This window comes from Crocodylus porosus, unplaced genomic scaffold, assembly GCF_001723895.1.
Source record: "Crocodylus porosus isolate Cpor-Errol unplaced genomic scaffold, CroPor_comp1, whole genome shotgun sequence".
NCBI classification, from domain to species: Eukaryota; Metazoa; Chordata; order Crocodylia; family Crocodylidae; genus Crocodylus; species Crocodylus porosus.
Window position 1 is genome coordinate 158597566 of NW_017728906.1, and position 20564 is coordinate 158618129.

Below are 20564 nucleotides of genomic sequence, written 5' to 3' on the forward strand. Positions count from 1 at the left end.
ACTTCCCATTTGCAGGATCTTCTTATACCTTCTCTCTGCTGAGCTGATCTGCTTCAAGATCTTTTTGAAGTCTGTCATACGGGGCTCCTTGCAGCGCACATGCAGCTCCTGGTGCTCATATGCCATGAGGGGGAAGACCCACATGATGAAGCTGGCTGCTTTCCCCACTCCCTAATGCCATGTGCAGCTTCTGGGACTCCTCTGGAAGTGGCAGAGTGCCCTGCCCCCTGCTTCCATGGTGACAGGGAGTGGGGAGGGCAGCCAGCTTCATCATGTGGGGCTTCTCCCCGGTGGCGCATGAGCGCTGGGAGCTGCATGTGTGCCGCAGGGATCCCCACACAATAGAAGTGGGCCAGCCTGCCTGTGCTCCTTACTGTGTCATGTGCAGCTCTGGCCAGAGTTACACTGCCGGGCAGCAGCGTGTGTGCAGGCCATGAGTGCCCCAAGGTCCTGCCTGTTGCTGCTGCTGCCACTGCCAACAGGTGCTGTGCATCATGGTGGGGGGTTGGGAGGGGGTCCCCATACACCCACACCCAGCCCCCACAACCCCCCACAACATACCCTTTGCCCTCTTGAGTGCTTACGCACATGCTATATACAAGAGTTAAGACTTTATTATTGAGCTACTCTGCACAAATAATGACAAAAATATTTTTGTAATAAAATTAAAATATGTTATAGTAGGTATTTGACTTTTAGTAGATTAATTTTTTTTTCTGGTTCCAAGATGGCAAGCTCACTTGCTCGCGCACGCGCGCGCGCGCACACACACACACACGAGTATTTCTGGGGGCAAGGGCAGGGGCTTCTAGTGACAAAGGTCGGGTTTTAGGGGTAGGACTTCCAGTCCCAAGATAGCATCTGACAAGTGGCAGGGCTACCCTTATGTCCTTCTGCAGCTCACCAAAACTCATGAAGTGGCCCTTCTGCCAAAATAATTGCCCACCTCTGGGCTAATGTGCCAATTTACTACACCATAACAAGGAACAAGGATTCAGTTCTTAACCACTCATGAATGGGAATTGGTCTGCACTTAGACTTGTCTTTCTCTTGTTGCAGTCTTTACATTAAGTACAGCTTTGTGCATTCATTTTTTTTTTAAGTCCTTCCTTCTCATTTTCACAAGAAGTTTCACCCTTTCGGTTGAATTCTTAAATTGGCTAATAATTTGGAAATAGTGTATTCACCTTTATTTTGGATAATCAGTATTATAATCAGTATTACAACTATTTTTTGTTTTCCAAGATCTGAATTATTGTCTGTTCCAAGGGCATTAAACATACGGCCTGTGTTAAACACATCCAGCCCGCTAGATTATCAGCAGGCCACCAGAATTTGGTTCATGGCCTGCTGCAGAATCCAGAGCCCTTGGGTCCTAGTGGTCATGGTAGTTGGTGGCAGGAGGGTGAGTGAGAGGTGACAACCTCTGTCTGCTCCTTCTGTTGCCACCACTGCGACCCTGCTTCCCCTGTGCAGGAGTCAGGGCTAGAGCTGCCAGTGTGGCTTGGAGTATGTGGTAGCAGTGGCAACAAAAGTTCTGGTTCCAACATAGGGTGTGCAGTGGGGGCTGTAGCTGCCTCCATATCGCTCAGCTCAGAGTTGGAGTTTCTGCCACCATTGCATGCTTTGGGGCAAAGCCAGTGTTGCTATCACATGCTCCACGTTGGAACGCAAACTGTCATATCTTGCCCCGTGCTGGATCGAACCACCGTGGAGCTCTGTGGTCCTGATCCAGCCTGCAGTACAAGGTGAGTTTGACACCCCTGGTGTAATCCCTTAATTACCACATGCACATAAACACAGTAATTCATGCAGAGTAAAAGTCTCTGCATAGGAAATCCTTTAAACCTTCCCTTTCTTAGTTTTTAAATATTTTTGATATTCTAGAGATAGGTTAAATTGTATAAGGAATCTAGTCCTACAAGGTGTGCTGGGCTCTCTCATTTCCCTTTTACCTCCTTTGTAGGATTGGGCCCTAATGCATTGTATTATTGCTGTTCTAGCTCTTGAGCATTCTTCATCTTACAACTAGATCATGCAAATAGAGTCTCTTACTTGTAATTGAAAAGGATTTACGTAAGAAATAAACATAAGAAAAATTCTAGAAAGTAACAAACTTGAAAGTATGGATGTAATGTGTAGGTAGATTTTAGATTTCATTAATATTTTTCTGTGCCCTTTATTTTGCATCTTCATTTGGCAGGTCACAAAATATGCCAGGCCCAAAATTAATGTTTTTAAAGCAAGTCAGTCTTTACACCCATAAATTTAGCCTTTTGAATGCTATGAACAATTAAACAGTATTTTTTTTGTAAACAAAGTCTGCATTTCTGTAAAGGAACCTCTTTCTTATTACCTTGTATGCTGAGTTGACAATGTGTACAGTGAACTGTTACAGCTAGATAATTTTATTAACCTTTAAAAAGTTTGAGGTTTCTAATACCATTAGCACTTGCCCAGATACAGCAGTGCATGGTATACATCTGACTGGAGCTTGGCTTTCTGTTGCAGCAAAAACAAAAAAGATGAACTGTTCAGAAAGTCCTAAGAAGAATAGAGGGAGAGGAGGATCTATTGAATCAATGTCCAGTTTTGTCCTGGAAGGTGACTCCATGCTGAGCTTCTTGTCTGTGGATGATGCCAGCTGCTCCTGCAGGCAAAGCCCCAGGAATTCTCCTACTTGCATAAAGGGAGCAACAGCCTTTTATGCATGCTAAAGAGAGCAAGTGCAGAATTAGCAGGTCAGGCTGAGAGGGTGCTGCAGTTCACTCTGGAACACTAGACCTTGTCAATGCTGCTCCTAAAGAGAGAGAAGCAGTTATCCTGGAGATAGCTGAGTTTTATTTTTGTCTCTGTCAGCAGCCTGTTAACATGCCTCACTGAAAGAATGGATGTTGGGAACACATTCTCACTCTGCTCCCTACCCCCCCAGCCAAATACTTTTTGCTGTAACAATAAGTGTGGTAATGTAAGCAGAGTAGGTAGCATGCTGCTAGGCTGGACTGATTGAAAGGTTTAAACTTTTACTTTTGTAAAATAACTGGCAGGGCATCAAAAAGAGACGTTTACAGTCTTTTCAGTATTTTTTCACCAACACCTTTTAACTAGAGCCTCTGTTTCTGTTTTTACCTCTCAAACGTGGAATGGGGAGGGTTGTCAAGAAATCCTCTTCCATAAAGTATGGTGTCCATCATTGCTGAGTCGGACACTACCTTTGGTTAAATTTGGATTTGTTTTCCAAAACTGGATTGAGATAGAGGAGGAAAATAGAGTTGATCAGATTTCCTTACGTTTTATTGCTTGCATGATTTCCACCAGTCTATTTCTATTCCATCTGGTATTAACCAGCATGTCACCTTAATGTTTAATCTCTTGATACTCTGAAAGCAGTTTTTTACTATATTTGTATTTTGATTCATCGTTACTACTAAATGGGGAGCATTGGATGACTACTTTAGGTACTTGGCTAAATGTAGATGAGTGAGGCATTGAAATTCCTAGAGCATCCTGTGTTTCTCCACACAGGTACTTCTAAACTAGCATTAACATTTATAAAATTCTTTGGGATCCGTCAGCAACAGATGTAGAATTGCAGACCAAGGGACAAGGTATTGCATTGGCTTTATAGTAGGGCTGTCAGTTAATCGCACTTACACAATTAACAGAAAAACAAATTAACGCGTTAATCACGCAGGTCATTTTGACCAGTGGAGCAGACCAGCTCCAGACCAGCCAGAACCCATGTGCGCCGCCGCGACTCAGGCCCACCCCATGCCTGTTCCACTCACACGCCCATGCTGAGCAGTGGCAGCAGCTGGGCAGAAATTGCTACTTGGCATAGGGGGAAAAGTGTCCGCGCTGCTGCCGGGCCCTTCTTGCTGCAGCCACCCAGAGCCAGCACCTGGGCTGCCCTGTGGCTTCTCTCCACTGCCATCATTGCTGCCTCTGGGCCAGTGGGGCAGCAGTGGCAGTGCAGAGGAGACACAGGGCAACCCAAGCAAGGGCTCCAGGCCACCCAGCAAGAAGGGCCCTGCAGTGGTGAAGGGGAGGGGCCGTTTTTTCTCTGCACTGAGCAGCAGCTTTCCCCTGGCCGCTGCTCAGCATAGGTATGCGAGTCTGCAGCAGACACGGGGTGGGCCAGTGCGGGTCTGTTCGCACAGATTCCAGCTGGCCCACTGCAGCCCCAGCGAGTCCAGGGTGGGCCTGGGGCTGTAGCTGTGCACTGTTGGTGGTGGCAAGGAAAAGCCACAGGGCACACAGGCTCCAGGCTGTTGGGTGGGGGATACTGACTATCGCTTAACTGCAATTAAAATTGCAATTAATTGTGACTATTTATTTTTATCTCGCAAGTAATTGCAATTACGATTTTTAGTAATTTGTCAGCCCTACTTTATAGTATAAATGTTCTCCTTGCATCTGGTTTAAAATTAAAGGAAAGAGATTTTGGGGCGATTATTTTTAGAGCTGTCTGTTGGACAGCTTCTTGTACATACATCTTAGTTCAAACCAAATGTTTTTAAAAGTTACTTCCTAAAAATAGAGTTCGGCGTATGCCTGAAACTAGATCAACCTTTGAACAAAGAACATGTGCTTTGTGTGTTGAGCTCTGAATCTGACCAAACTCTTTCATCCATTTCTCAGAATGGGTCAAATTTTTTTTAAATAACTTAAAGGAAAATGTAAAAGAACATGTTAAAAGCATAGCAAACAGCGGGATTTCAAGAAGAACTACTATCCTAATTTAAAGTTGACTTTAAAAATGTTAAATTATAAACCATTAAAGGAAAACAAGCAAAATTCAATGGTTATACTGATGGAATATTCCAGATCTAAAATTTCAACGTTGGTCTCTTGAGGCTATAAGGAATCTCTTTTTACAACCTGGATTCCTTTCCCTGTAGAGGAAATGAAAGATGTCAGCTGTTACTTGATGGGTCCTATCTTGGATAGAACACAAGTCAGATGAGGGAAATTCCAAATGTAATTCTGTTCCTCTCTTGATTGACATGATAAGATGTGCTCTGTACTTCTCTAGTTAAATTTTATGTTTAAGTGCCTTACCAGCTGGCTGACTGGATAACAGATTCTGTGTGTATTATTTTGCCTAGGATGCTTTAAACCGTGGAGTAAATTGTTCCATGTTGTTATGTTGAACTAGACAACATGTTAAAATCGTGTGTATGTATTTGTTTCTCCAGCTTGTTACTAAGCTTCACGTATGGGAATCTGCCTGAGAAAACTGGAAATTATATCTTTTCATTCTACAGATCTAAACCTGCAGACCATAGTGACAAAAGGGTTTTTTATAGGTTTTATCTTCTTTCCCCTCCTGTTAGCACTGGAGACCAACAGAATGAAGAGAATAAGTTGGATTTGACTCATTTTTTTTGTTTGCTTTCAATAAAATGGGTGACAACGGCCTAGTTTACACTTTCATATTTGCTCACAATAAAGTTATAGCAGGAGGGGGCTATGGAATTACCTCTACTGGCTGACATCATAATGCCGGTAGAAGTCCTAATGTAATTGGAGTTACACCTGCAAAAAAACTGCTGACCAAGATAGCTCATTTGATTCTTGGAACTCTTCTGCTGGTAAAGGCTGTGTCTCCACTGTGAAGGATTTGCTGATACAGTTGTACCAGTAACCCCATCTAGTGTAGAAAAGGCCTAAGTTTCATTTAGTATTCTCAGTGCAACCAAGGACATAATTTTAGCCTGGAGGACATTAATCACTGGTGAAGTTGCACAAACAGGAGAGTTCCCAGCTGGAGTTTCAGAACCCAGAGTGAGTTTGCAGAATAAATATTTTGTAAATTGAGCACATTTGAGTTAGAAGTTGAATCATGGAGCTTCTTCCCACTCCTGTTTTTAATTGGGCTGTAAGGAATGTTAACTGTCATAATCCTGAACTGTAGCATAGGCAAAGAAACAAATATTCCTAACGTTAAATGTGACTAGAAGCACGTGGTTTTCCCTTGTCCATACTAGTGCAGGGCTGTCCATCTAGCAGCCCAGGGACTTCATGCATCCTGTAAGGGGTTAAGTTGCAGCCCCTGGTCTCCTGCTTGGCCACTGCTCCCTGCTTTACTGTGGTTGCAGCAGGAACTGGAGCCTCCAGGCTCCCCCTCCCTGCCTTGACTTCTGCTTCTTGCTCTCCTTCAACACCCACTCCCCCGCATCAGGGAACAGGGCAGTGCAGAACAGCTAAGGGAGCTGTAGATGAGTGTGGCCTGTGTGGTACAATATTGGGAAGGTGGGGAGTGGGGGGTGGCAGCAAGGAAAGTGTTTGCGTGATGCGGGGCCCATTACTCTCCCTGACAACACATGAGAAAGCAGCCCCTGCTGGTATGGCCTGCAGGGCATTTGGCCCCCAGCCACTTAGAAGTTGGACAGCCCTGCTATAGTATGATTTGGTTAGTCAGCACATTACAATGCAGTTCATAACTGTAGTTTTCTACTTGATCTTCCCAGGCCAGCCACAGTTCTGATGAAGCTCCAAGATTGTGAATCTTAGTCCCAAATGATAGATGCATTCTGTCAACCAGGAGTGTGCATATTGTGCTTGCCAGCTCATTCTGTTACTTCCTCCAGACTGCCAGTGTCACGTGTCTTGCCCAGGTTAAGCCTCAGCTAACTCACCCTTATAAATTATGATTACAGAAAGCCCCTGGGTTCCACTACAATATCTAAGTCTAGAATATAAAGCTGGGTGTTATCCGGATTGCTGAACATACTGAAATGCAGGTTTGCTTATTATGTCTTGTTGTAGACATGTGCATACATGGAATAAGAAAGGAGAAAAGTAGTGCAGCAGTTTCCCATACACATCCTTTTCCTTTAAAATGGGCGGGAGTCTGGGAGAAAGAGAGTGTTTTGAAGTCCAAACATGTTAATTGTCACGTCTAGAAACATGCATAATCTCTGCTCAAATCATGCCAGTGTCTACTTCTTTGATCCCTGGAATTCACCCAAAATGTTTTTACTGTCATTCAAGCTGGATAGCAATGTGCATGTGCTGACATTTCATTAATCGTTTTGTATAGAGTGATAACATTTTCAGCAGTTCTTAGATGATCATTGAACTCTCTTAACTATGTTGATGTAATTTACAGAACACCGTTTTTAGACCTGCTACTACAGTAAAATTCATCAGACATCTAAACGTTCCATGGCTCTCAAAGTTTTTAGTCCACTAAGCAAGTGATTAGTATTATGACATACCGAAGTAAAAATCAGGTCCAGAGCTAGTCAAGATTAATACAACCTTTTTTGCTTACAGATATAAAACATCAGGAAAAAAACCCAAGTGATACAGATATAAATGCTTTAGTAAAAAAAAGAGAAAGGTAGTTGGTCATGTTAATCTGAAGTCAGGCAAAAGGCAGGGTCGATGTGCATCTTATGAACTGACTAAATCAGAGGTCGATAGCGTAAGCTTCTGTAAGCAGCAGACTTGTGAAATCTTAGTGAAAGAAATTATGACACAAGTAATTACATTGCTTTAATAAAATTATACCAAGTGCTTTTTTTTAATGAAACCATACAAAGTAACATAGTCACTTGGAACCAACATGACACATTTAGACAAAAAATTCTTCTACTGTCTTAACTTTTTCTGGTAGCTCAACAGACCTTGTTTTCCTACCCCAAAGTTAGTATTATTGAGAGGATCTAAGTTATATAGACAAAAACTACATACATTATTGTAACCCAGTGGTCTTTATAGTTAATTTAACCCTGCTGTCTCTGTTTTTTTATTGCAGCACAAGGTGATGTCATTAGCTCTATATCAACCTGTATGCACAGGGTAGCTGAATTACTGTTGCTGGGGGAACCATAAGTTTAAATATCCTCTTCTAGTGCATAGATTAGGCAAAGGATGGGTGTTGAGTCAGAGGACCGATGCTAAATGCCTTGGTTTTAAAGGACAGTAGCTGTCTATACCTGGATATATATGTCTCAGTATTTTGTTAATAAGTATAATTATATAAAATACATTTCAGTCATGTAGGCTTTTCTCTGAAAGGAGGGTGATTTGGAATGGAAAGAGAGAAATAGCTTCTACAACTTAGCTGGTAACCTACAGAGGTCTGTTCTTGGCCACACTTCTTCCAGCTCCTGTGAAAGTACTACAAAAAGCAGAGGTAACATTCTGGGCTGTGCCTCTAAGAGGCATAACACTCAATTTGCAGCCCACAGTGAATGAAAGCTTCAAGTGGCTTCAAGTTGCATCTGTATTCTTCTGATTCTGAGCTGTTTTGACCCTTAAACCATAAGGTATTTTGGCTCAGGGTGCACTCCATCTTCCTGTGTGGTTATGCTGTTGTGCTGAAAGAACTCCCCAAGATTAACTGGGCCACAGAGAGAAACTAGGAAAGTTCCCAGTCTAACTAGGAAAGAAATTAATGCAAAACACTTATTAAGTAGTTCATAGCTATGAAATAGAGAAACTAAAGAATTAACAATATGTACATAATGAAAAGAACAGCTTTTTAAATGAAATATAATTTATATCCATCTTCTCAGGAGCATGTGAGACCATTAATTAGTTTCATATGCCAAATGTTAAGGGAAAATGACAAGATGAGGTTTGCCAAAGCGTGTTTTTAGAGACCTGATCCCCTCTAAGATCAAGTAAAGTTCCAGTAATACTATAACCTTCAACAGTCTTTTTCCTTTTTTCATATAGATTGATGTGTAGATTTTAATTTAAACTAATAGCGTACTTAATAAGAAAGAATGATAATGTACATCTGACTTGAACAGCTGAAGACATGATGCTGTTCTATATAGCTACATTTTTTTCTTAAGTTACTTAAGCTAGCTATATTACTAGGGACCCGCATAACTTGTGGCAAAGCAAAGGGTCTTTTGCAGCCCACTAACATCACACAGCTGATTTTGTGGGCATTTCACAGCTGTCCCACCCCTCGCCACTGATTGGCAGAGGACACCTTCACTCAGTCTGTCCCTACCATTTTTTTTGCCCTGCCCCTCACTGCTGATTGGCAAGGGCATCTTCACACAGTATATACCATTACTGCTTTTTTTGTTGTTGAAATTGCAGCCAGTGTCGAATTTCCCAACAATCATGGACAATACTGTTTTTTGCAGTTTCTGCAAAAACCGCAATTTAGGTAGGTCTCTGTATATTACATGCTGGAAGAGAAATGCTGCTGGTCTGTTAGAATGACACAGAAATTAACAGTTGACTTAAGTGCTGAATGCTTATATTTTTGTTCCTGATCGATTTTTCTTAAATGTTTACAGGTGAATTAAAATTCAGTTACATAAACGTGAAATCAGAATATTTTGAATTTGGTGCTGTATATATAGTTAAATACTGAGTTTTAATATTAATTAATTAGAGATTTATGACAGCTAAAGATGGAATCCTACAGACCTGAGTATCTAAATCCAAACTTGATCCCAAAAAGTTCTGCTCAGCTGCCACTTAATTCTAGAAGTGCCTTGCTACTTGGTCTTGTTCTGCCTGGAAATATATTCATCAACAGTATACCAGTTTGGCAGACACTTACCTCATGCTTGAGCCCAGCCAGGATCTAGAAAGTAGACAGCAGAATGAGCAGGTCCCTTGAGGTGCTTAATATAGTCATCTGTTTCCCAATACCTCTATCAAATGCTGACAGTGTAGAGCTTTTCAAGAAAAGAGATAGTTCTTACCTTTTATGGACTAGCCTTATTCTTGGAGTCCTTGCCCAGGAAGTGAAAGACCTGGGTGCAGTGCCCTCTTCTTCCTAAGCTTTTTTAAATCCTCATCTCCCACTTCCTTGGAAAGTGCTTTGACCCTTAAACCATAAGGTATTTTGGCTCAGGGTACACTCCATCTTCCTGTGTGGTTATGCTATTGTGCTGAAAGAACTCCCCAAGATTAACTGGGCCACAGAGAGAAAACAAGAGTGAGCTTAACTAGTGTCAAGGTTAGGGCACTCACCAATACAGTAGGTTCTTGGGTTCCAGTATTGTTTCTGTGTTTTATTCAATAACTTTTTAACAAAGTAAAGAAACAGTCTTGAGATCAGGGACTGGAACTTGGGACTCAGCTCAGCTCTGCTCTGCTTAGCAAGTGTCCTAGCCATTAGGCTGCAGTTACCTTCTTGTCCTCTCTGGGTCATTTAATCTTGTATATTTTGCAACACAGAGGAGCAGCTTCGGCAGTAGGTGTGGCAAAAGCACTGCCAATCACAAAGTAGATAGCCTGGTTAGGAGTTAGGAATGTGTGAAAATTAGATCCCCAGGGTCTGAGAAGAGGGTTACGTATGCGTCCCACTGGATAGATAAGTGCTCTTACCACTAGTCTGTTGTATAAAGGTCCCCTCGCCCCCTACCCTCCCCCACCACTGCTTCTCCCCATTTTAAGGGAAATGAGTAAGCCTTGCTCTATACTATTAAAGAATGGTTGTGGGAGCCAATCCTTAAGAGGTTTCAAGCAGCATGAGGGGTGGGCAACATTTTTGAGCAGAGTACCAAAAACACCTCAGCCTCAACTTGTAAGATGTTGGTGTGCCAGAGGCAAATGGCAGAGGAGCAGCAAAGGGCCTGATCCTTGTTGTGACAGTGCAGCTCAGGTCCCTTCCCCGCCATCTGCCCAGAAGCATGCATTCAACTGCCTCCAGCAGTGAGCCAGTCTGGAGTTTCACAGACCTCAGTGCAGCAGCTTGCAGCCTCCCTGCTGCCTACTGTGATCAACCCAGGCTTCATACTCTTTCTCATTTGGTGTGTGGAGCTAGATCAGAAGTTGAAAAGCAGAAGGCAAATCAAGTACCAGGCAACAAGAAAAGAAACTTTAAAACCTTCCTGCTGAGAAGCTGGAATGTCAGGACCTTGTGTCCTGGCATGAAAAAATTTACAGATGATGAACAATGTCCAGAAGACCATACTGATTGATTGAGAGCTGCAAAAACTTAACATCAACATGTCATCCTTGCAGGAGACAAAATTGGCCAATTTAGGCTCCATTCATGAGGCCTACTACACTTTCTTCTGGGAAGGCAGGAGCACAAAAGATACATGGGTTTGGATTTGAAATCTGCAACAAGTTGGTCAAAACCATCGAGACCCCCCACTAGAACTTCAGATCACATCATCTCACTCTGACTATAGTCAGCTGATGGTTTTGTTAACGTCATTAGTGCCTGTGCACCAACTTTACAAGCAAATTCAGATGATAAAGATAATTTCTGAGATGGTTTGCACCAAGTCATTGAATGCTTACCATCAAACAAGAGGCTTCTTCTCCTAGGGGACAAGGGATGCAGATCACAACTCTTGTCCAACCTGCCTGGGACATCATGGCATCAGGAAAATGAATGAAAATGACCAATATTTTCTTGAACTCTGCACCTTAAACTACCTGTATATCACTAACACCTACTTTGTGGGCAAAGAGCCTCAAAAAGTATCATGAAGACCCCTGTGGTCTAGCCACTGGCATCAATTAGACCTCATGATCACCAGGAGGAAAGACCTGCCCAGTGTGCTACACACCCATACTTTTCACGGTACAGTTTGTGACACAGACCATTCCATTATTGTCAGCAAAGTGAAATTAATTCCAAAAAAACTGCATAAACTCAATCACGAGTCAGCCAAGAATTAATATATACAGCACAAAAGTTCAAAGCAAGTGCCTCAACTTTCAAAGGACCTTTGAGCTAGCTATATCTATGAAAGCAACAACTGCAAATACTGCAGGAACTTGGACTGAGCTAAAAGCAGCCATCCAGGAAACAGCCACTGAAGTTTTTAGGAAAAAGAAATAAAGAGTGGTTTGAGGCACACTCGGAAGAGATGCTGCCACTTGTTGAGGCCAAGAATGCAGCCTATCTGAAACACAATCAGAATACAACAGAAAATTCCAGGGCTAAGCTGAAGCATGCCAGGGCAATGGTACGGAAAACAGCTAGACACTGTGCAAACCAGTACTGGACTGACCTGTGTCAAGAGATGCAGTTTGCCTCAGATGCGGGAAACCTGTGAGTTGTGTGATGGCCTAAAGAAAGCCTTTGGCCCAGCTGTAACTAAGTCACCCCCACCTCAAATCTCAAGGTGGCAAAGAAAAATCAGTGATAAGAACAAGCAGATGTCACTCTGGGTCAAACATTATGCGCTTTTCTCCCATGAAACAGACATTTCAGAAGATGTACTGGATCAACTTCCAACTCTAAGTATACTGGCACAGCTAGATGGAGAACTCCAGCTGAAGAACTTAGCAAGGCCATAGACTCTCTAGCAAGTGGAAAAGCACCAGGGGAGGATAACATGCCAGGTGAGATTCTCAAATACGGGAAGGCTAGCTTGCTACTCCATCTTCATTAACGCTTAGTGTGCTGCTGGAAGGATGGTTATGTACCCCAGGGCATGTGTGATGCAAGCATCATTGCTCTCTACAAAAACAAGGGAGACGGGAGTGACTGTAACAACTATAGGGGCATTTCTCTCCTCAGTATCACGGGCAAGGCTTTTCCAGTCATCCTGAAATGCTTGCAACAACTTGCTGACCATATCTACCCAGAATCACAATATGGATTCAGAGCAGGGAGATCAACAGTGAACATGATAGTCTCCTTACGCCAACTGCAAGACAAATGCCGAGAATAAAATAAGCCACTGTAATTAGCGTTTGTTGACCTGACAAAAGCCTTTGATACGGTTAGCAAATCAGGTTTGTTCAAGATCCTGGTAAAAATTGGATGCCCCTGAACATTACTCAGGATGATCCATTTCTTCCATGAATGCATGCAGGCTACATTTCAGTATGATGTTTCAACTTCTGACAGGTTTGAGATAAACAGTGGAGTGAAGCAGGGTTGTGTTCAGGCACCCACACTCTTTGGGATCATCTTCTTTATGCTGCTCCACTTTGTTTTTGATAACTTGAAGGAAGGCATATACATTCACACAAGATTAGATGCCAAACTAAATGTGCATATTGGAAAGGCTGCTGTCACTTTCATTAAGCACTTCAGAAGTGTCTGGAACAATACAAAACTTAGAATCAAAACTAAGCTGGTGGTGTACAAAGCCTGCATTTTCAGTGTCCTAATGTGTAGCAGTGAGACATGATCAACATATGCATATCAAGAAAAGAAGCTGAATAGCTTCCACCCAGCCTGTCGATGGTGCATCCTTGACATCAAGTGGCAAGACAGAGGTCATTGCCAAAGCAACCTGCCAACCGTCAGTTCTCTACTTAAACAGTGGTGCGTATGCTGGCTTACCCTTCTCCACAGGATGGAAGATGGGTGCATCCTGAAAGACATCCTATATTGGCAAATTGCAGGTGGAAAGAGAAGAGTAAGGCACCCAAAACTGTGCTTTAAAGATGTCCGTAAGCAGGACTGAAGGCTTTTGGAATCAACCCAAATCTTCGGGAGGCCATAGCAGGAAACAGGACAAAGTGGGCGCTCCCTTCTCAATTGTGGAGTACAACATCATGATGAGAAATGATTAGTCAAATTACAATGAATGTGACTGAAGCAACCACCCTGTCAGTACAGTAGCCCCCAATGCTATGTATATCTATGACCACTGTGGCAGTACCTGCATGTCTGACATCAGGTCTCAACAGACACAAGAGAAAATGCACCACCCATTAGTAGGATAACTGCAATATCTGCTGTCACTCTGATGAACAGATGCCATCTAACCCTAAAGACACCTAAACCCAAACCCTGTTTGACCTGAAAGTTCTGTAGATACCTACATTTCTGCTTGTGCATATGCCCAAGACTGCAACTTCGTGTCCAGCTGCTGCCCAAATCCAGTGGGATTCAGAAACTAGGTGGGGCCCTTAAGCAGAAAGGAACGTAAGCTTTATGGGGCCAGAAGAGCGATTTTAAGAGGAAAATCTCTACAACCTATATCAATGAGTGCTCTAGCCTTGGAGGCAGGGACCTGAATTCCTGTTTTTGTTTCCAAAACTGTTCCTGTTTTTATCCAGGGTGTGTTTAATATAAAATGTATAAGCCAACCTTGGAGCAAAGACTGGAATTCAGGACTCCCCACTTCCTGCCTTCTACCATAGTTCCCTCATCAGTAGGCTACAGTGTCATCTTTCTTCTTGTTTACTCTCTCACCTCCTTCTCCCACAGCTTTTAAAACATGGTGGCAAGTCCTGGTCAGTCCTTTCAAAGAATATATGTAGTCTCATACCTTTAAGGGGAAGGATTTTAGACTTGATATCTTAATAAGTGTATGAAAGCTTGTGCTTTTAGTCCAGTCTTCTGTGCTGAAGTTCCAGAGAGAAGCACAGCCCTGTGTTCAGCATTTCTAAATGTCTACCTTTAGGCAGATTCCTGTTTTGTATGCAGGCTTTGTTGATCAACCTTTTGAGGCACCTAACTCTCACCATGCCCTGTACAGGGAAGATAGGGGCCTCACTCTAGGCTTACGATGAGGTTTGGGGCCTGGCGTCTATAAATCAAGCATTGATTTACGTATAGGCACTGAGGTGATTTTTCTAGATATAGCTCTTAAGATTATCACTGAAAAGAGAGATTAATGGAGTTCATTGACACCAATAAGAACTGTGGATATGTGTCACTAGTGAAAATCAGGCCTGAGGAATTCTGAGCAGATTAATTTTGTTGCCCAAATGGGAAGAAGAAATGAGTGAAGTTTTTAAAATATTTAGCAAGAGGTTTATTACTGCTAAATAAAGCACTACATGAATTTGGCCAGTAACTACCCTCCTGGCTTACAATTTTCTCTACTGTTCTAATGTTAGTTTTCTTCTGAGCAGAGCCTTCCAGGAAAAAATACAAACTTGATGACTGTAACTCAGTTGTTAATATGCTCCCCCAACTGTTCCTCTGTCCCCCACTATTTCTCCGTGCTTCCTCAGATCGCTTCTATGCTTCAGCATTGATTTTGGTTTTACTCAAAGAAAGCCGGGAGGGAGTATCAAGTCAGCATAAGGTTGCATCAAGAAATGGATAAAGGGTTTCAGGCACAGTGGAAACCTGAGAAAGCACTAAAGATGTAGGGTTGTGTTGCACACACTACATGGCTCCAGGCTTTAAAAAAGTCTGAATCTTTATGGAGACCAAATGGGAAGTCTGAATGCTGGTGTGAGCATTGTCTGACATGTACACTGAAAGAAAGGATGCAGTGAAGTATTGTAATCTGTACCCTGGCTGGTTCCTGAATCATTCAGCTATATAATTACGTGACCTTTCATCTGCATCTGACCTTCAGAATGTAGCAGCGTAGACTTCAGAACTGTATACTGAATTACACCAGGCTAAAGATTAATTAATGCCACGAGAGTCTTTCTTCTGAAAATGAATATCAGTGGGAGGGTTTTTATTATTATTATTTTTACTCCAGGGCATTTGATGTGGAACTTCTTTACATTGCTCAGCGCTTGAAAATACCTATAGCAGAAGTTGCTGTCAACTGGACCGAAATTGAAGGCAAGTACATTTTTGACACTTTAGGTGTTGATGGGTGTGTAATCCAGAAAGAAGTACCCGGGTATCATTCTTCTGTAAATCAAATACTTCACCCAGACTTAAAGGCAGAACCTTTTTCACTGAATTTTCTTCTTACATCTACGCTGTTGCCTATGAAAGCTTATGCCTCTCTCAACCAGGTAGTCTGTTAAGTTCCACCCTGTGCTACCTTCTGCAACTATCCAGTTGTGAAGGAAGGCATGTAAAGCTGGCCAACTTCCGAGTAGGCCCCACCTCCAACCTTCTTTCCTTGCAATGGCTCCAAAGCTCTTGCTGTACTTCAGGCATCCTATTAGACTTTGCTTCAGGTTTCTTATAATGCCTTTTTTTTGTGGGGGAGGGGGAAGCACTCTGGTATAAGCATTGGATCCAGATTTTCCATTCACCATGGAAAAACAGAGTAAACCTGGATTTTCTAATTTTAAGAAGAACCTGAATTTTCTCCTTTTAAAAGAGAAAAACGTGGGAACTGGTATGTTTCCCCTTGCAGGTTGGCAGATTTGGCAGAGGGAATGGAAAAAGGGCGGTCAAGCAGGGGTGCCAATGCATGTGCATACATGCAAATGGCCTACAAGTAAATCTAGGTGGGGTGGAATTGAGGCCTCAAGAGGAAGGGAAGGCAGTGCTGGTGCTGCTCCCCAGCCAGGGTGGTGAATGGGGCTTGTGGCCTGAGGTCATATGTGGCCACAGGGCCTGGACAAGGAGCAGGATAGGGTTGCGAGTGGCAGGGATGGGGGAGAGGTTGTCTCCCTGCCCCTGCATAGACTCTCGGGAGAGGCATGATGGGCACGTGCCCCCTAGATTTGTGCTTAGGCAGGGACGGGGGGAGGCTGCCTGCTGCAGGCTTGGGCTCCCTGCCCTGCTGTCCTCCTCCTGGGGCCTCCGCAGCCTAGTGGGTGAGACCCAGTACAGAAGGGCAGAGTGGGGCAGGGAAGTCCAGTGCTGCCGCCGCAAACCCCACACCACCACACTGCCCACCCAACAGCAGCGGGCATGGCAGCATGGAGTTTTGCCCCCTACTGTTGCCAGGTAGGTAGGGGGCACCTCACTATGGCAGTGCGGAGTTCCCAGTGGCGCCACAAGCCTCCCCACCTAGCCCTGCTCTGTGCTATGCTGGGTCTCGCCCACCAGGCTGTAGAAGCCCTGGCAGCAGGGCAGAGAGCTTGAACCTGCAGTGGGCAGCCTGCATGTGCCCCTCCACGGGCTCTGCTCTGGTTGTGCCACCTGCGGGGGAGAGGGAGCCAGGTTCCATGCTTTGCTCTGCCACAGCAGCTGCTGCCTTCCCCAGGCAGCAGCTGGGGCTTAGGTGCTGCTGCTGGGGGGCAAGGGGCTGCAGACCCAAGTTCCTGGCCCACAGCCCTGGTGGCTGGGGACTCCCTCCAGCACTGCTGGGGGGGGCTGGGGGTGTTGAGTGAAGGGTACCAGCAGAGCCAGAGAGCTATAGGTGGAAAGTGAGGGGCACCAGCGTGGTTGGGAGGCTGTGACTTGGGAGTAAGGAGCCTGGACCTGAATCCTGGTGAGTGAAGAGGGCAGGGGGAGCTCTGATTTTCTATGATAAACCCAAAATCAAATGCCAAATTTTATATGTATTTAGAATTTATTTTATTATAGTGATTAAGGCCATGGTAGACTTCCAAAATTGCTTTAAAATTGTAAATATATCAATGAAATATTGTGTTCAACAAAACCTGTATCTATAATGGCATTTCATTTTAATTGCAGATTTTGGGGGTTTTATCAGAGATTTTTATCAGAGAATTTGTAATTTTTAAACAAAGAAAAACAGAATCACTGGTTCTGAGATATTAAGCTGATTTTACCTAGCATGACTTCCATCCCTACTGAGGAAGGTTTAGTTAAACTTGGAATTTAGCATACTTGGACACTAATGGGTTTGTAATAGTACTCCTAAGACAGAGATATTAAGCCACGTAAGTCAGAAATCAGGCAGCAGGCAGGCTAAAGTGGCACCTTAGAGATTAATTCATTCAGACAGGCATGGGTTTTCATAGGTGACAGCCTATTTTGCCAGCTGCTATGAATGACTGTCATCTACAAAAACTTATACCGCTACAAACAAGTTAGTCTCTAAAGTTCTTGAGAAAGATATGCATGTACTGTCTTTCCTGAGGTACTTGGACACATTCTTACAATTACTGTTGATCAGTTTTCAAGCCTGTTTGCTAGAAAAAGGTTTGATCTCCGAGTCAACAGTGAGATTGCATATATACTTTACTATACCTTCGATTGAGTTACTGTGCTATTTCTGACCTAAAATTGTGCCCTGCTCTTGCTATAATTTCAAATATAAATTAAATATAACGAAGCAGTAATTTTTCTACTGAAGATTTTTATTGAAACTAAGATCTAAATCATACTGAATAAGCTGAGAATGGTCACAACTGTTTCAATGCCATATTGTCAGTGCTAACTTTTATGCTTTTTATTATTATTATTGTGTCTCTGATTTTTCTGTTTCATTTATCATAGGTTCTAAGCTGGTTCCCTTTTGGAGCTGGCTGCAGATGGGAAGGGATCTTCTTTTTATACGACTACGATATTTGACTGGTGCCTGGCAGCTTGAAACAAGGAAATATAATTAAGTTATATACATTCTCCAAAAGCATTATAATGCGTAATGGAACGTGAAAGCGGTTTCAGTGAAGTGAAATGTTGAGGGAAGCTGAGGTAACTCTTCATTGCTCTTATGTACTGCATTTTTATAATATTTTATAACGTTGCCAACACTAGCAAGTTTCTGAGCTATTCTGAAAGAAAGGACGTCTTCAAAAAGAAGAGTTTTTGTGTCTTGGCATCAGTTGCCTTTTATTAGCAGCTTTAAATTTCTTATGTTAACTCACCCAAATAAAGATACAATCATCTCATTGTACACATATAATTCCTATTACTGCAGTGGAATTCCATGCATATTGAAAGGACCATATCTGTTTTGGATGACCAAAGCCAAATATTTCTGTTGTAGCTGAAAATACATAGATGAGTGCCAACTGGGAACAGATGAGAATTATATTATATGTATTTAATTTAATTAAAATCATGGCTGCTACTATGAAACTAATGCGCATAAAGCAGTTTCAAAAACTGCTGACAACCTTCTGACATTCCAGTTGTTCTTGTCTGCAATATAAATAGGTTGTCTGAGCTCTTAGTTCATATTGTCTCCACTGACTGTAAAAGTCCCAAAACAAAGCACGATTCATTTTAAAATGTTGTCTCATTCATTTGATTTGTCCTTTCAGACAGATACTGTGAGTACTGAAACTTCCACCTGTGGTAGCAAGGATAGGGAAAAGTAGTTTTGGGTGTAAAAGAATGATATCTAGAGTTAGAGAGGACTGTACATTGTGTGGTCACCTTTTTGTTATGAATTTCCAACTAGGTTTATAAAGGCCTTTTATAGGGGTAGGTTTTCTATTGATAAAATGCCTTAACCTCTCTTGGAACATAACTTTAAAGTGGAGCTGCCAAACATATTCATTTGAAAATTGTAGTAATTTCTCTACTTTGGAAAAATCTATTGAGCATAAACTTGTTTAAAGCAAAGAAAATGGGAGTACATAATTATACCCACAACTATTTTTAAGTTAGACTCTGTCTATTCTCTCTTTTTAAAGTGTTATACAATTTGATGGTTCTGTTTCTGTTAGAGTTACCTCGGTTTTCTGTACGGTGAAGCAGAAATTAAATGAATTCTTAATAAATCCATTCAGTTTTACTTTGCAGTCTTCATGTTCTTTGGTATTCTGTGCATCTCTGTCACTTCTGGAAAAACATGATGTAACTGGTTGTTGCAGTAATTGGAATACAGAAGTAGCTGCTTGGTTCTGGTAAGTGACTGATGTAGGTAGCGCTGGTATCATTGCCTACCCGTTACTAAGTTGTGAAGGGATGCAGCTGAACTGTGTGCATGCCATTCCGACAGAGCAGGTGAGCATTTCCTGATTTATAGCTGAAGGCTGAGTGCTAGAAGTGGGAGCAGGAAGTCTGCATCTGATGCTTTCAGTGATCTGCAGGCAGCATGGAGGAGGACAGTATCTGATTTCTAATACCATATTTGCTCAAATACAGGATGAGGGTTTTTTCCTTCCATCAGCATGGGAAGGGAAGCCCCTCATCTTACAGTTGCATATAAGGAAACCTCATTAAAAACATTGTTTACCGTTAAAATGCTGCGAAAAGCAGCATGTGCTCAGTAATGGAAACCAACTATAAAGTTGATTAAATGCAGCCCGTACTGAGCATGACTGTAAACCATGTGGCCCACATGTCGATGGCATCCTTTTTTGTGTGGCCTTTAAAAAAAAAAAACAAAAAAAAACAGGCAGCTGTATTCCAGGGCAAATTAGCCAATCAGTTCCAAATTGTCTTGACTGAATAAAACTCAATCACTCAAACACCATATGTGGCACTACAGTAAGCAAGTATCTTCCACCCCAGACTTTTCAGCCTGGAGCTTCATATACTCCCAGATCTATTGGCGGGCATCATACATGCAGGCTGAAGCCTGGATGGTCTGGGGTTTGGTTGCCCCCATGTCTCACTTACCCTTAGCCAACAGCCACAGGAGCTGAGAGAGGTTAGTACAGCCTTTTTTTTGTTTAAATTAAAATATCTCTCTTTCTCTCCCCACATATATTTAGGTGTATATGCATCCTCTATCATAGACTTCCACTGCACCTTTTCCTTTCCAAATCACCTTAATAAAACCGCACACCCATTACAGTAACTGCACCCGCTCCCCTGTGTGCAGGCTATCTGAATAAAATACATGGGTGTGTATTGCCCATTAAATGCAGTCCCCCACATTGCTGACTCTTTTTAATATCATGATGAGCTACTACGTTGAATATATTTTTACTTCCTCTTCATTCCCACAGTGAGCTGTGCCTTTCTTTCCCATTTCCAGTGATTCCTGTTTCTTCACCAGCCTTAGATGTCTGGTAGATATCACCAAACAGGACCCCAAGCAGTTTACCCAGTATCACTCTGTCACCTCTCTCAGCCTGTTCCATATGATTAGTGTAATTCCACCTCCATGAGGTGAAGCCAGATGAGGCTGCTCTGC

The 20564-nt window shown here is 42.7% G+C and overlaps 1 protein-coding gene across 1 annotated transcript in view; it reads left to right on the plus strand.

Moving 5' to 3' along the window:
• ALG5 (ALG5, dolichyl-phosphate beta-glucosyltransferase) overlaps positions 1-19214 on the plus strand; it is a 46203-nt gene extending 26989 nt beyond the window's left edge. Inside the window, exons 9-10 of the mRNA XM_019530057.1 lie at positions 15354-15439; positions 17969-19214. Coding sequence (XP_019385602.1) covers positions 15354-15439; positions 17969-18081 — 199 coding nt within the window. The 3' untranslated portion in view covers positions 18082-19214. The remainder of the gene's footprint in view (positions 1-15353; positions 15440-17968) is intronic.
• Positions 19215-20564: the final 1350 nt, after the last annotated feature.